Source organism: Diospyros lotus, chromosome 4, assembly GCF_014633365.1.
Source record: "Diospyros lotus cultivar Yz01 chromosome 4, ASM1463336v1, whole genome shotgun sequence".
Taxonomy (NCBI): domain Eukaryota; kingdom Viridiplantae; phylum Streptophyta; class Magnoliopsida; order Ericales; family Ebenaceae; genus Diospyros; species Diospyros lotus.
Window position 1 is genome coordinate 43,604,743 of NC_068341.1, and position 16,091 is coordinate 43,620,833.

Sequence of the window (16,091 nt, forward strand, 5' to 3'; positions counted from 1 at the left end):
CACCGATCATGGCTCACCTTTTTACCCCCAAGGTGGCTTCCAATGCTTAATACACGGCCCTTCCTCCTTGTGTAACATCTATAGGCGTTCTTGGCTTGTACTTTATCCTCCTTATCTCTCCAATGTTGCTAGCCCCATCGGTTTGATCCCTACCTTGCCCAACATACGATCGAGCTTCTCTCCGCTTGATCCTTTCTTTGCAGTTTGGGCCCAACACATGCATAGGCCAACCCCCGCTTGGTTTGATCATCCTCTCGCCAGCTTGGGGTAGTACACAGGCTAACTAACATCTCGACTCGATCAACACTATCTTGGTCATGCCAACCACAATTAATTAAAGGCATTAAAAATGTGTATTTGCAATGTTCACAAGTTACATTTATCAAGTAAACATGCAAAATCTTTTATATATGGTTTGGTCCCAAGGAGGACGTCATCTACATGGTTACTTCTATTGAGGTATAGGTTTTACATAATTAATAAGTATATTATATTTAAATGTGCTTGTAAATTGAGTAATCTAATCTCCTCACACTTTTAATTTTGAAGATTTTTTTATATCATAGTCAACCTCAAGCTCTTATGAGATGGGACTGCTAATTGTACATGTGTTTTGACATTTTGTTGAACATTCACAAAATTATAAAGTATTTTTTTAAGTAGCCTCTTATAAAATTACCAACTACTTTTCAAAAATTATACACACTTTAAGAATTAACATGTTTTTAAGTTTTGAAAATTATACATTTTTACATAATAAAAAGTGTTTAATTTTATATAAACTATGAATAATTTTTATGTATGATAAAAATGTTTATAATTTTTAAAAAAATAATTAATAATTTATAAAAAAGATATTGTTAATTCCTTACAATTTTGTAATGGCCCGTCGGGTCTAGATTATTTTAGGGTATTATTCTTCAAGTGTGTTATGTTTGGTATTATTTGGCCAAAGTGTTGGAAATAAATAAATAATGTATTGTGTTAATCTAAATGAAAAATGAATGAAATAATAAATGAGTGGTGTGTGTGAAAAATAGTCAAGGAAGAAAGGAGAAGAAAAGCAAAGAAGAGGGGAAAAAAAAAAAAGGGAAGAGATATGTGTACACATGTTTATTTAAAATTCAATTAAAATGAAAATGAGGATATGGTGGGAATTTGCTTGAAAGAAAAAGGGCAAAATTGAGATTGGGCATGGATTTAAAAAGGGAGCTGTGGGTGGTGGCGTGAACCACTCTTCATTTTCTTCTTTCTTCACTCTTTCTTTCTTTTTTCTCTTCTTCTTTTCCATTCCACCTGTCTTCTTCTTTTTTACTTGTTCCTTCTAAATCTCTTCTTTTCTCTTGGCTTGGAGCTTATAAGGGTGTAAGGTAGCTGAAATTGCTGGGAATTTTTGGTGGATTCATCCAACCAGTTAAGGCAAGTTCCATTTCTTTTTTTGCTTTTGCAAATCTATCTTCGTTTCTGTGGGGGATGTAGATTAGAATCTTGGGGGGTTTTGGGTGTCCTTGGACCATGAAATTTCTAGAGGTTGGCCTTCTAAATTTCAAGGGGTTTTGTGGAAGGTTAGGGTTTTTGTAATAATTTGGTTGATTGCGTTTCGTGTAAATTTTCGTGAAACTTTGATAAATTGTGATTATGGTCTAAATGAGATTTAATTTTGCCTCATCTTTTCATAAAAATGGTGTATTTTTTGCTTCAAATTTGAGTATGGAAGGTTTGGATTGACTTTGGGGGCTTCTTGTTCACCCGTTTCGTTTTGGGTCTCGTTAAGTCGACTATTTTTGCCCAAAGTCGACTATTTTTTACCTAAAGTTGACTAATCAAAGCCCTAGTCTTGCAGTCACTTTGCCGAGTTGACTTTCTTAAGTCAACTTGCATAAAGTCAACTATTTTCTTCCATAAGTCGACTATTTTTCAAGAATAGTCGACTAATCATTCTCAAAAGTCAACTATACTGTTCAATCAAATTGCGCAGCTTGTACTTTTTTAGCTATAACTTTCAGATTATATCTAATTCGAGATCCGCTTTTTGCATTGTAATCTAAACTCGATAAACTTCGATTTGGTATATAATTTGAACAATTTGGCCAATTTTTGAATTTGTAAGTTTTCTTTGAAATGCATGCTTGAATCTGAGATTCTACTATCTTCTAATCCGACTATGCTTCGATTTTTGGAACATAATTTTCTGTGAAGATATTCAAATTGGAATTCGTCTTTTGCTCCATAAAATAGAACTGACAAGCTTTGTTTTGAAATATTACTTGAATTATTTGGATTCGAATTGTGCTATATTAGTTTGGTTAATCTTTGCTTAAACTCCGGTTGTCGACCGATTCTGTTCTCTATTCTACTTTCATCTCCTTGTTTCAATTGCTTCTTGAATATTCTACAATTGCTTCTAGATCATTAATGGATGTTCTTGGAAAATAAATGACTGTCTTTGGGAAGTGTCATGTCGCACTTTGTATTCTATAGCCAAGTAGGGCTTGTTTCTCCCTACATTTCTTTGTAGAATTGTAACACCCCGTTTTTTTCAAGCGTGCGTTAATCCAAGATTTTAGAAATATTTTTTTTTTCAACATACACTCAACCTAAATCATTTCCAACAATCTCATTCTACCTTCTCATCATATCAAACTTAAAATGAATAAGCTAAGACATGTAATCATCACAAATGTGAAAGCAAGATCGAAATCTCAAATAACCGTAAACTCCTCATTATAACCAACTAACGCATCAATATTCAACATGACATCATCAAAATAATGCATAACATCTAAATATCACAAAACATGGTCAAAAACCTACTAAACTTAGAAAACGTAAATGACGACTACATTTCAATAACCTCATTTCCCTTGGTGTTGCTGCTTTCACCATGAACGTTTGAATATTCCAATAATATAGTTCAAATTAGATGTTAAATCATCTAAGTAAAGGTTTAAAACATTTTCATTAATATATGCATGACCATAAAACAAACCGACATGTCCCGACATGCCCCAACCCGAGAGATTCTCATACAGCACTTAACTCATACCTCGGGAAAAGAGTAATATCTCTAAAAGCAACATAATCACATCGACGCATTGGCATAACACAATTCTAGCTTAAAAGGGGCAACATCAACACATCTCTCCGACACCTCAGAAATAATCGTTACCACTCCCGACATAGGAAAGTCAACATCAATGCAGAAACCCAGCTCACCACAATCACGTCAAAGATTACGTTCCCACTCAAAAACATCCTAAACACACTATCCATGTCCAACACACATGCCAATGCCATAACTACAACATGTAATGATGAATTACATAAAACAACATTTCAATGCACGTATTTCAATGTACGGGTAAATAAACATTTTGGATGAACCATCCACATGAAATCAACCATTCATATGCCAAAACCATTGCATGGAACAAAATCAAGTTTCGAGAAATGACTCACGATAAACCAAATTTGAAGTAGAAACTCTCACAATAAAACCAAACTTTGGTTAGGAATTCTCACCTTGAAGGTTTACCTCTGAAAGTTACTATTTCTCAGCAAACGGGTCTAGGTTTCTGTAGAAAACATGAATTTTGATAAACCAAACCTCCAATATTTTTATATAGTGTTGAAGGGCACTAAATAAGGAGCATAACTTAAAAATTTCAAGGCAATGGGGCCCCACACGCACCCTCACGCGCTCTGGGAAGGTGGCTCATGCGCCTTCATGCGTAGCCCTTTCTCGGTGCATGTATCACACACGTCGCCACACAGCCCCTTCTCGGCACGTGTATCACACACGTCGCCGCACAACTTTGCACAATTTTCGTATTTCAGTCATAACTTTCTCGTTTTAGCTCCAATTCAACCCCCGTTCCAACCTACGAGTCCCTATCTTCCCCCTCTATAGAATATTATAAAAATGAACTTACCTTGTTATTTTTTTGACTGTTTTACACAAACTCCGACGATAATTTAAAAACTCCAGCGAGACTCGTTCTCCCTCAATTTTACTCTGACCTTTCTCATTTCTTTTGCAGATTTCTCTCCTCTTTCTCAAGCACAAATCTCTCACCTCAATCTCTCAAATGGAATGATTTTGAGAACAACCCTATAGCCCTATTTATAGGCTTAGACTCCAAAGTGATCCAAAGTTAGAATAGAATAACTTTTCAAATCTGCAACCATACCTGTCACTTTTTCCCATTCCTAACACCTTACCACACCATAATTTTATGCCATTATTACTTGTACTAACTTACTTTTTTTCCATTTCTAGCACCTCACCTCATTACTCATCACCATACCTCTTACTTTTTCCCATTCCTAATACCTCACCTCATTACTTCCCATAATTAATCAAGGTCATACCCTCACAATTAACCTTAATTATCTTTATAATCTCATTTTAGACTTTGCACAATTCTCAAATATCGAATTAATAATCATCGATATACCTAAAATCCAATATTGATAACTCCAAGCTACTCTATAGGTACATTTTTGCCCCAGTGTCCTAACAGGACTTTTGTTTCATCCCGATACCATTTCAAGGTTGTTCCTTACATAAAATCGGAGCCCCTTAAAGGTTTTGTTGACTTTTTGGAAGTCTTTTATAACCATTCAATTTTTCAGGCTGTAACTTAGCTGTATTGGAAACTGTCTATGATCAAATCTCTCTTTATGCCATACTTTTTGGAAGTCTTTTATAACCATTCGATTTTTCATCCTGTAATTTAGCTGTATTGGAAACTGTCTATGATCAAATCTCTCTCTATGTCATAAATCTTGTCTCAGGACACTCGTCGACCACATAACCTTTACCTTAGATTTCCAAGCTATAAGGTACTCCCTACAATTGATTCAGTCACCTATTCAGGGTATTTTGATATCCATTTTCCACAAAATTTCATATTTCCATTAAAACACTCATTTACAAATTTTTTGGATATTACAGGAATGCTATTGAACCTTAATGGGATAGGATCTAGATGATTGTACTTGGGGCGTGTTGTACTTCAATCTATTGTTATATTGCATTGCATGATGATGTTAGGCCATGGGTTACATTCATTAGAGGGTCATGCTTTGTATGTATTGGGAGTGTGAGCATTGGCATGACATACTTGTCCTATGAATGCTGACTTTTGTATGTTAGGCGAGCATATACATTAGAGCATTCGTGTGTATGGATTTCTACGTGAACGTAGCATGGTCTGATGCTTGGCTTATGACGGCCTTACTATCACGTTAATGCTGCAAGAGCGATTGCATTCCTTATGTGATGCATTGTATGGTGGTAATGGTGGAAAAAATTGGCTTGTGATTGTAATGCGTAAGACTGTGAGTGGAGGACCACAATAGCTAAATCCTGAAATGTGTAAGATTGTAGGTAGAGGCCTACAACAACTGAATCTTGCGATGCGTAAGCCTATGTGGTTTGAGACCCACAATAGCTTGTGACCATGATATGATTGTGAGTGTTTTGACACGTGAGGATGACGATGATAGATATGACATTGGTGGATGTGGTACGAGAGCTTTAGGCTCATGTTATTGATTTGTAGCTTGTCTTTGGCTATTGACCGGTTTGTATACAGGGTCTTGGGCGCCAGTGTGTGCATCTTTCGTGGGCCCTAAGAACCATATATGTGCATCTATGCATTTATGATTATAGCTTGGTATTGTTTTATATGAGCACATTGCATGGTGTGTGATATGGCATATTACATTGCATGGATTGCGTGTCGTTTATGTAAATGGGTATGATGTGTGTTTTCAATGTATAGCATGATATGCATGATGTTTTGGAGAAGTCCATCCGTATCCATTTTTCATTATTTCTATATACTTGCTGAGCCTTGTGCCTCACCTTCCTTTAACATCATTTCAGGTTAGGGAGAAAGGAGAAGTTCGAGGTTATTTCCAGTGGTATAGATCTTTTTGGGATAGTAATGTGTACAGAGGCAATCTGGACCTGAAAAATCTTTGGGGGGGTTTTGCTTTTGAGGTGCAGAAGAATATATGTTATGTTTTTGTAAACCTAAAGTGCACTTACTATGTATTTTGGACAACTAAGCCCTTATGGATGTAATAAATGTGTTTGATATGTAACTTGTTACTAATGTATATATGTATATGTTATGTTTTTGTAAACCTAAAGTGCACCTACTATGTATTTTGGACAACTAAGACCTAGTGGATGTAATAAATGTGTTTGATATGTAACTTGTTACTAATGTATATATGTATATGTTATGTTTTTGTAAACCTAAAGTGCACCTACTATGTATTTTGGACAACTAAGACCTAGTGGATGTAATAAATGTGTTTGATATGTAACTTGTTACTGATGTATATATACATAAAAAAAGAGAGGGCTTAAGGAGAATTTGGAAATGTCTTTTTTTAAATTTTTAAACCACGGCCTCCGAATTTTGGGGTTTGACAATTTTATAAGTCTCAACAATATTGAAACTAACACTTAGAGGTTAGCACAGATAGTCTATTGCATGCATTTGGGAGAATGGAATACCACGAGGTTGTGGATTCGATTCTACTTCCATATGAGACTATGCAATCTCATGTGCTTATTCTAAGGGCCAGGCCCCGGGTTTGGCTCGCGGCAAACATGTCCATACATTTTGGCCAAGTCAAGACAGACCTGGATTTTAAAAAAGATAAAATGATCCGAGCCAAAGGTTGATTGTGATTAGGGCCTCCTTGAGTTTCTCATATTACAAAAAAAAAAAAAAAAATATTGAAAGTTAATTTTTACTTGCAATAAGTATCATACAAATTAATATTAATAAAAGTGTAATCATCTTATAGGTGTCTATTATGAAAGCTATGAATTATAATAGCATTATTAAGATATTGATTACATGGTAAGAGATTATAATAATTTTTAGAATTTAAAATTTAGGGTGTGAAATAAGAACAATGTTACACGAACAACTCAAGCGACAACTTTGTTGACAACCCCAAATTATCATAGTATTTTGATGCGGTCACCAATCAAGACCCGGCCCAAGGTCGACCCAACCAAATCAAAACAATAGCGTTGAAACAGTAGCACTGAAACAATAGCAAACAGTATTTTAATACTTCATATGTTTTAGGATTCTACTTCATGTTTTTACTTGATTTAGAATTCTACTTCATGTTTGATTATGGATTTATTTTTATTATGATTTTAATTTAATTTTACTTAGAATTTTTTTCTATTATGATTCTAGTTGACTTTTACTTAAGATTTATTTCTATTAGGATTCTTGTTGAATTTTATTTATAAATATTAGATGGATTTGCATTAGCCAAACACTATAAATATGCCTAAAATATAGAGTTTGTAATCAAGTTTTCTCAATACAAATTTAAGCAACATACTTGAGTTTTCTTAGCAAAAAAGTCTTGTTTTTGCGTCCTTTTGAAAGTCAAGATTCAGCTATTAAAGTTTGTTCTTTCAAGAGTTTATTTTGGTGTGTTTTTTTCACACACACGTTACACGCTGCGTCATATTTTGACACCAAAATATCGCAATAATTTTAACCCAATGAACAACCCAAATTTTGAATACTCGCCCAAAACCTTCTTCCTCATACTCTTTCTTTCTCTGTCCACAGCGTCTCCCCAAACTTCTTCCTCTCCCAATCCTCTCTCCCTCTCTCTCTCCAAAAATCTGACCTTCTTCCTTCACCTCACCCGTCTGCACTGAAGCAAGAACCCATCCACCTGTCCAAAAATCCGTCCATTTGACTATGGTTTGATAGTCTTTGGATTTTGATGCACTCATGATATCAGGAGGTATGAATGTGCCATCTGAGATATTATGGCAACTAGATACCAGCACAAAATTAAATAAAAATTATGAAAATTTTAGAAGTTACTCACTTTCAATTTGGATGGATTAAGAAGATTAGGTTATGTAAAATAGTTTTCAAATAATTAGAAATCTTAATGTTCAGACATGGCTAAATAATAATCATTCTTCTTCAAATCTTCAAGAACAACCCAAAAATTTGACAGTTTGTCCTGTTTTTCGTCTTACCCATGGGAATTTTCTGTTTTTTGTTTTTACCTTAAGCAATGTATTTTGGTTGAGCCTATGCTAATAATGTATGAATGCATATAGTTGTATTTATAAATTAGCTCTTTGGCCCCCATGATGACATGTTATGCAAATTGACTTGAATTCTAGAAAGCTGTTATTTATTTTTTACAGTTAATTTATTTCTAGTGCTTTTGTATCCACATGTAGTCTAACTTGACCTCTCTCCATTTTGTGTTGCAGTACCAATGCAAAAACCAATTAAAGGAAGGAACAGAAGTGTTTATATTAAAAACTTGTTGAAAACAAATGAATCAATTGTGTTATTTTTTCACTTAAATCTGCAATTTTATCTTGATATTTTTAGAAGCTTTTATTTTATTTTTTTCCAATGGACTTCATTTAAGTGTTGGCAATTGGTAATGAATTATTTTCAAAAGATTTTAATTTACTAGAGATACGTATCTGATAGTTGTTAATGAATTGCTTTTAAAGAAATCAGCATATGTATCTGGTAGTTGTTAATGAATTGCTTTCAAAAGAAGCCAATTTGTTTTCAGGTGTGCTGTACTTGTTGGTGTTTTTCGAATATTAATGTTTTTATTATGAAACAGGCTTTTTAAAAATGTCTCTGAATTAGCACATCTATTGACTCATGGAATAAGCTATTTGTATAGGGATAATGCTAGACGAACGTAAAGGCCAACAGAAAGTTAGACAATCTTAAGTTCTCGTGATATTTTAATATCAAAATATCGCGATAAATTGGTATTTTTAAAATACCCACCAAATGCTTTTGAATTAATTTTTCGCCGCCCATTTTCAAACCCACCAAAGAACAAAACCACTCCACTTTCAAATCTCTCACTCTTTCACTTTCACTCTCCCTCTCTCAAGACCACCCTTTCTCAAACCCACTCCATTTCTCCCCCCCACTCTCTCTCTCTCAAAACCACCCTCTCTCAAACCCACTCTCTCTCTCCCCCATTTTTTTCTCTCAAACCCACCCTCGCTAGTTGCAGCATCAGCCGTCACCCCCCCGCCGCGAGCTTCGTCGACTGTCGCCCCTCCCTCCGCCGCGAGCAACAGCCTGCACCTACCACACCGCGGCTCGGACGGCCACCGCCGGCCCCTCATCGCTGCTCGGATGGCCACCCGCTGCCGTTGTCCGCCCTCACAGGGTCGCTCCCTGGCCGATGAAAATGTTTAAATAGCAGTGTAAATCTAGCAACCCAGATTGGGCAGATGGTACAAACTGAATAGAGAAATGAACATCTATTGTCGCACATAGAGTGAAACTCATAACTTCCATCCATTTCACATAACTAAGTTAACACTTCACCTCATCTGTGTAATGGTTGCAAATCACAAATTTATCTCCTTGTCAATAATTTAAAAAAAAAAATTACACAATCACTTCTAAAGGAAACTTAACATTTTGAACCAGGTATCTCTATTGCCAAAGCCGCTTCAACAACAATATAAATCTGTCACATCTTGTACAACTGCCCAATAATCTCCAGTTTGTTCCATACCTTATAATTCAAAATTCAGTATTTCGGTAACGGCATCTGCTGATTCTGCTCCAATTGTTCAGATTAGAAGGAAATGTCTCAAACAAATGAGATTGAGGAAGCCATTCAACTAAAAGAATTACTGTCCCTAAATTTATTGTCCTCGTATATATTTCAGGATTCAATTCAATGTGTGAAATTGCTATTCTATTGATTGTTGAAATCATAGTCTCCACCTATTTTGTGTATGATAATTCGAATACTTCCTCTTCGTTTATCATTACGCTTCACAAAATTCTGGCACATCAGTCCTCTGCTAGCTACAGAAAAAATAACACTTTCACAAGTGGTATTGCCAACAACCTTTACTGTCTTATATACTAAAATTAATGCCAAATAAACCGAAGAGACTCCACTAAGCAAATTGACTCTCGGGGGGGTTGACGGCGAGCGGTTTTGGCGGGGAGACGGCGGGCGACGATGGTGCGAGCAGGGGTGGCGGCGACGGCAATGCGAGCGACTGTGTGGGGGCGGACGCTGCAACCCGGTTTGAGAGAGAGAGTGGGGGAGAGATAAAAGTGGGTTTTAGAGTGAGAGACAGAGAGAGAGTGAAAGTGAGAGAGGGTGGTTTTGACAGAGGGAAAGAGAGAGTGAGAGGTGAGGGTGAACTTGTCTTTTACATTAAAGGTTAGATATGTAATTTTGTTAGGGTTGTCTAATTTTCTGTCTGCCATTACGTTCGTCTAGCATTATCCTTTGTATAGAAGGTGGTTTACAGAATAGCTTACGTAAGGCAATTAAATGACCATTTTGCCCCTGTAGTAAATGATTCAAACCCCAAAGACCCAAAACCATCTATCTCCCTCTGTCTCTCTCTCTCTTGCTCTCCCTCTCATAGAGACTGTCGGCCCCAACCCTCCGACCACCCGTCTGTCCCTCTCCGAACACTGTTGCCTCAATCGCCGGCCACCCCTCTCACGGCCACCATCTGGCTCTATCTCTCTCTCTTTACTGATCTACTCAGATCAAACCACCATTTTCAGTTGTCTCTTTACTTATGCTTTGTCAAGTTCGAAACACAATGATGAGAAAGAGGGAGAGAGAGCTCAATTAGAAACAACCCATGGAAGAAAGACTGTTGTGTTGTCTGAAAGCAACCCAAATTGTATAAATATATATGTATACAAAGTGAGTGAAACAGCAGCCATTTCTTTCTCACTTGGGTGCCTCATCTTTCTCCTTTCTCAATGCTTCTTTTCCCTCTGAACCCATCAAAAAGGGAAGATTTTTATGCAAACCAATAAAACCACCAATCCACAGAAACAATCAAAACCACTCTCGAACCCTCTTCCCCCCCCCCCCCCCCCCCCTCTCTTCGACATTTTTACATGATTACTTCAATTATCGATTTGAGAGCTCCCCAAGGATGGTTTAGCTAAGCTTCTCCCGTCTTCTATTTCACTAGTGATTGGAAGAAATTAGCTAGAACAGCAAAGAATATATTGACAAATTGCTCGAGTTTCTCCTGCTTCTGTCTACTGCTTTCATCTTGTTTTAATTTCTTGCAATAAACTGTTCCAACTCTTATTCAATATATCACGATTTTATCATCCCTGTAAATCATTATGTAAAGTGCCTTTTGTACAAATAGCGGGACTCATTGACTCGTACTGTTCAAATTGTCAAAAATTGTATTCATATTTTAACACTAACTAACACACAACCATCAAGATTAGTTAGCAGCCAGAAACATTTAGAAAGACAATCAATCTAGTTTTCTTGCTTGGAAGATTATTCCGAGCTAGGTTGATTAACCGTTCTAACTGGCCAATTAAACTAATAGAATGAAAAAACATGGTGTATAACCTGCATCAAATGTAGAACTATTCTCTCAATCAAAAACATCTAAACTGAAAATGGTTTCAGTATCAGTTTTCACTCAAGCCTAATTTAAGTCACAAGTAGCCTCTACTTGATACAAGGTTCCTGCCCTCTACTACAAACACTTGATCAAGCAGTTATACCACCCGATATGCCGCGATTTGGATCAAACCCATGATTGTGGGTTGCATTTTCCCTGGTTGAGTGTATAACCTGCAAAGCAAAGATTCCTATTACACGTAAATGCAAGTACATAAAATATTCTGAATTTGCAACACTTTCAAGGTTAGTCATTCTCTGTCCCCAACCTCTATCCATCCCTCACAAATGAAAAAGAAAGAATTGGTACTTTGTTCATCAGTGCATATATATGTATTCATATGAGACCTAAATTACAAAAATGAACTCAATTATCAGATATATGACATGCTTCTTATAAAGTCACTCTAGGGTCTAATGTATATTTGATACTAGCTTCTTTGAGCTGCTTGCATTTTTTTTTCTTTAAAAAAAAAAAAAGTAAAGGTTATGGGTTGCATTCCGATATTTCAACATAAAGTATCAAATAGAACAGAGATTAAAGAAAAATAACCAAAAGAAAAGGAAACGAAGGGTGCATTTTATTTGTGGAATCAGATTCCTCGAAATGTAATATATACAATAGAGAACTAAGAAAACAGGGTTTTGCAGATAGCTACATGGAAAAAAAGACATGGGTATTGGAAAACAAAGATAGATACAGATATATAAATCAACAAGAAGAAAAGAAACTTTGAGAAATTGATCAGAAATACAGGAAACCAACGCAGCAAACCGACGACAATGGGAGATGAAGTCGGAAAAATCAGAGGTTCGATCGGCGACGATGAATCTTACGACAATGAGAGTGTGGGTTACGGAGAGAGAGAAAGAGAGTGAGAGTGTGAACCGCCGGTGGAGGGCGGATCTGGCGGTGGTTGACTTGGTTGTCGTCGGTGAGGCTAAGCTCCGACAGATAGAGGTGGTGGCCGATTTGGCGTCGCAGACAGAGAGTGAAAGAGAGAGTGAGAGTGTGTGGGTTACAGAGAGAGAAAGAGTGAGAGCGTGAACCGCCGGCGGAGGGCAAATCTAGCGGTGCAGACAGGGAGTGAAAGAGAAAGTGAGAGTGTAGGAGAGAGAAAGAGAGCGATCTGGTGGAGGGCGGATCTGGCGGGAGCACTAATTTGTAATTTGAGGGTTGATATGTAATTTCACTTGGAGTTGTCAATAAAGTCGGACGGGTAGCATGATCCGTAAAATAGATTGTTTTCATAATTTCATGAACTCATTGACTGCTTGAACAGCCTTCGAGCCCCGCCGGAGGAATGGAAGCCATGGTAGGTTGAGTCCTTGAAGCAGAGCTGGCATCCATGGAAATCGATCTTCTCACGGGCTGTAATTCCTGCTCCGGCTTTGTTAGACTGCCGGCCAGATCGCTCCGTACCCGGAGCTGACGCTTCCTCTTGCTGGAACGCTGCAAATCTTTCCTTTCTTCTTCAATTTCTCCGACTCGGCGGCCTCGCGTCCCACCATTGTTCTCTAAGCTCTCCGTTTCCAGTGCTTCTCTCGCCGCCGGACCGTTCGAGCCCGGCTCTGCTGCGTTCAAAGGGGTATTTTCGAGAACAATTGGTGCGCGACACAGGGGGCAATTCTGATGCGACCTCAGCCAGGTGTCGATGCACGGCCTGTGGAAGGCGTGGCAGCACTTGGGCAAGAGCCGGAGAGCCTCGTCTTCTTCGAATTCTTTCAGGCAAATGGAGCACTCTGCTGCTTCAACCAGTCGATCAGCGGATCTGAACTCGAAAACAGGAATGGAATCGATCACCGAGTGTTCGAGGCCAGCGGTGCTGACCTGCTGCCACCCGGAGTTGTCGGGTCCCAAGCCACGAATCTGGCCTCCATAATAATCATCTTCAAATCCGGGAGTGTTTCTCCTCGCCGAAGAACTGTTCATGCTCGAATGGCACTTGCTGATGTAAAAGAGAAACCCAAGAAGAAAAAGAAGAAGAAAACCCAGAAGAGAGAACATGAGAATCGGGACTTCGTGGGTCTGGGCGGGGGGGTTGCCGCCGACGAGCGTGGGAGGTGGAGGGGGAGGGGGAGGTCGAGGAGGATGGGTTTCAGGGAAATCGAAGCATGGAAGGAATAGCTTTCTGTGATGGATTGCCATGGCAGAAACAGGGGAAGATGAAACAGGGCTAAAGAGCTTGAGACACTATAGCCCATACATTGCGTGTTCAGGTAGTAAGGGTTTGGATCGATTGATGGTTTGATTTGTAGGATCTGTCAATCGATTTGATTCACCATTTGGGGCCTTTTAAGTCTTAAACGGAAGTCATTTGGTGGGTGGTCTTGTTCTTCGTCCTCGTCAAGGACTGGTAGACTTGGTTGACGCGTTAACGCAACGGCATGGCTCTTGACTCTGGAGACTACTACGAATGGCAATGGGAATTTCCTTCTGAGGACACGCAAAAAAAATTGAGAGATCCTGTTTTTATACTTCAGTTTTTAGTTTTTAATTTTTAATTTTTAATTTTTAATATCTGTTTTGAAATTATTAAAAATACGTTCTTTTTATCTATAGTATTTTCTGTATTTTTTAAATTTTGAGCGTGTTTATTATAAAAACAATAAAAATAATTTTAGTTATTTTGGTTTTTTTTTCAAAAATTTTCTTTGTTTTTAAAAATGTCTTTTTGAAAATATGAAATAAATATGTTTTTATTATTCTAAAAAATTAAAAAAAATTTGAAAATAGTAAAGAGAATATTGAAACTAGAACATGTTTTCAGTGTTTAAGGTTTAGACTTAAGTGTTGAAGTATGTCTTGGTTTGTATATATAAGTTATTAGAATTTGATTTGATCTAAATAATTTGAGAGAAACCTTAAATGTAATTTTTTTAGGTAGTTGTGGAGGCAGTGGTCCCCTAGATAATTTTTTTAAATATTAGATATTTTAAAAATATTATAATTATTTAAAATAATAGATGGTGTCAACCTTCGACAAGCGACTCCGACGACCAAATCACCATTAATTGTAACGTTTGAATAATTATAAATTTAGCAATAATTTTTTTTTACCTATAACATGAATTTAATATTAAATACAAATTCAAAAAATCAAATATTATTTTTAATTTTTTGATGATTCACAGCAAAATCAAACAACGTTTTCATTTTTCATGTTTCTTAGCAGAAATGGAAATTAATGAAGTAGAATGAAAATTTAGATTATACAAAAACAAAAATGGAAAACGGATATAATGTGAAAAGAAATTTCTAATATTTTCTTAATATTATGAAACAGTTTTGAAAGATTTTAGAAATTACAAAAATAACCTAAAAATGAACCTTTTTTGGCGTTTCAAAAACGTAGAAACATCGTCGTCAAAACGTTTTTGTCCGTCATAGATGAAAATGATAGAATGAAATGAAATGGCAATTTTTGATAGCATTTTCAAACGATGCATAAAAAGTTAAATTATCACGTGAAAAAGGAAAAAGAAAAATATAAGCAATAAAATATGAAAGGATGACATTATTATTGTTTTGGAAAAATATAAATTACTTTAGATGAATTTGTTTTAACATAAAATGTTTTATATTGAAAAGTAATTTTATTATAAAAATATTTTATAATAAAAAACAAATGGACTAGTAAAAAATTGACACATTGCTTAATTTTGATAACAAAGATTGCTTGAAAAACATTCAAACTCATCATGTGACCAATCTTGTGCCTTATTTATGCATATGGCTTTGTCGGTATAGCTCGAAATCTTGACACCATGCCTTAACCATATACGATGTCACGGCCCAAGTAAAGCCATTAACAAAAACCATGCATAGACTATCACTAGGCAAGTTATAAATAAAAATCTTAAATTCTTCGACAATAAATAAACATTTATACTTTTCTACTCGTTAATATATTTCTCTTTACTCGTTCTCCTATTATCGAACACTAATTTGACCATTGAAACGTGCTCAAGAGATTAAAGACTTGAGCTTATAGAAAATTTAAAGATGTTGTTTCGGGTCCTAGCTCTCGGGTAGCATCACTCATTAAAATATATAGTAAGAATTTAGCGATTGAATCAACCAAAATGATAGGCTTGTGGGCTAGGTTAGGCCAATGTCGACCTAATAGGGGTTAGCCCAACCAAATTGTACTAGCCTGATCAGTCCAACAGTTGGAAATCATGATATTTTCATATAATATTATATTTACAAGTATGAATGATTTTTTTTTCTCTCTCAGGAAATAATAATATATTTTTCTATTTCGTGTCTTAAAAGAGAAAATAACAAATATATTTTATGTTTCTCAAAATATGTATTTGTTACACCTTATTTGTAAAGTATTTGTAAATGAGGGAGATAAGACATTTAGACATGAACCATATGGTTAATGATGGGGTACCCTAAAAATGTGATATTGTTTACTTTTAGAAGCAAAACTAATCTTATCTTGCCATGTGTTTTTATTGTCAAGCCATAAAAAAAATGACATGTGGTTTTTATCTAGTCTAGATCTAAAGAATAAATAAAGCTTACAAAATCAAACTCTTGGATTTTAATTTTAAAGAATTTGACCTCAATTGGTATAGTTCGATATAACTAGAAT

At 36.2% G+C, this 16,091-nt stretch overlaps 1 protein-coding gene across 1 annotated transcript; it reads right to left on the reverse strand.

The window, feature by feature from the left end:
* Window positions 1-12,048: 12,048 nt before the first annotated feature.
* On the reverse strand, window positions 12,049-13,913 carry LOC127798850 (E3 ubiquitin-protein ligase RING1-like). Its single transcript, XM_052332482.1, has one exon. It carries the CDS (start codon window positions 13,631-13,633, stop codon window positions 12,749-12,751), a length of 885 nt encoding a protein of 294 aa, XP_052188442.1. The 5' UTR covers window positions 13,634-13,913; the 3' UTR covers window positions 12,049-12,748.
* Between the last annotated feature and the right edge of the window lie 2,178 nt (window positions 13,914-16,091).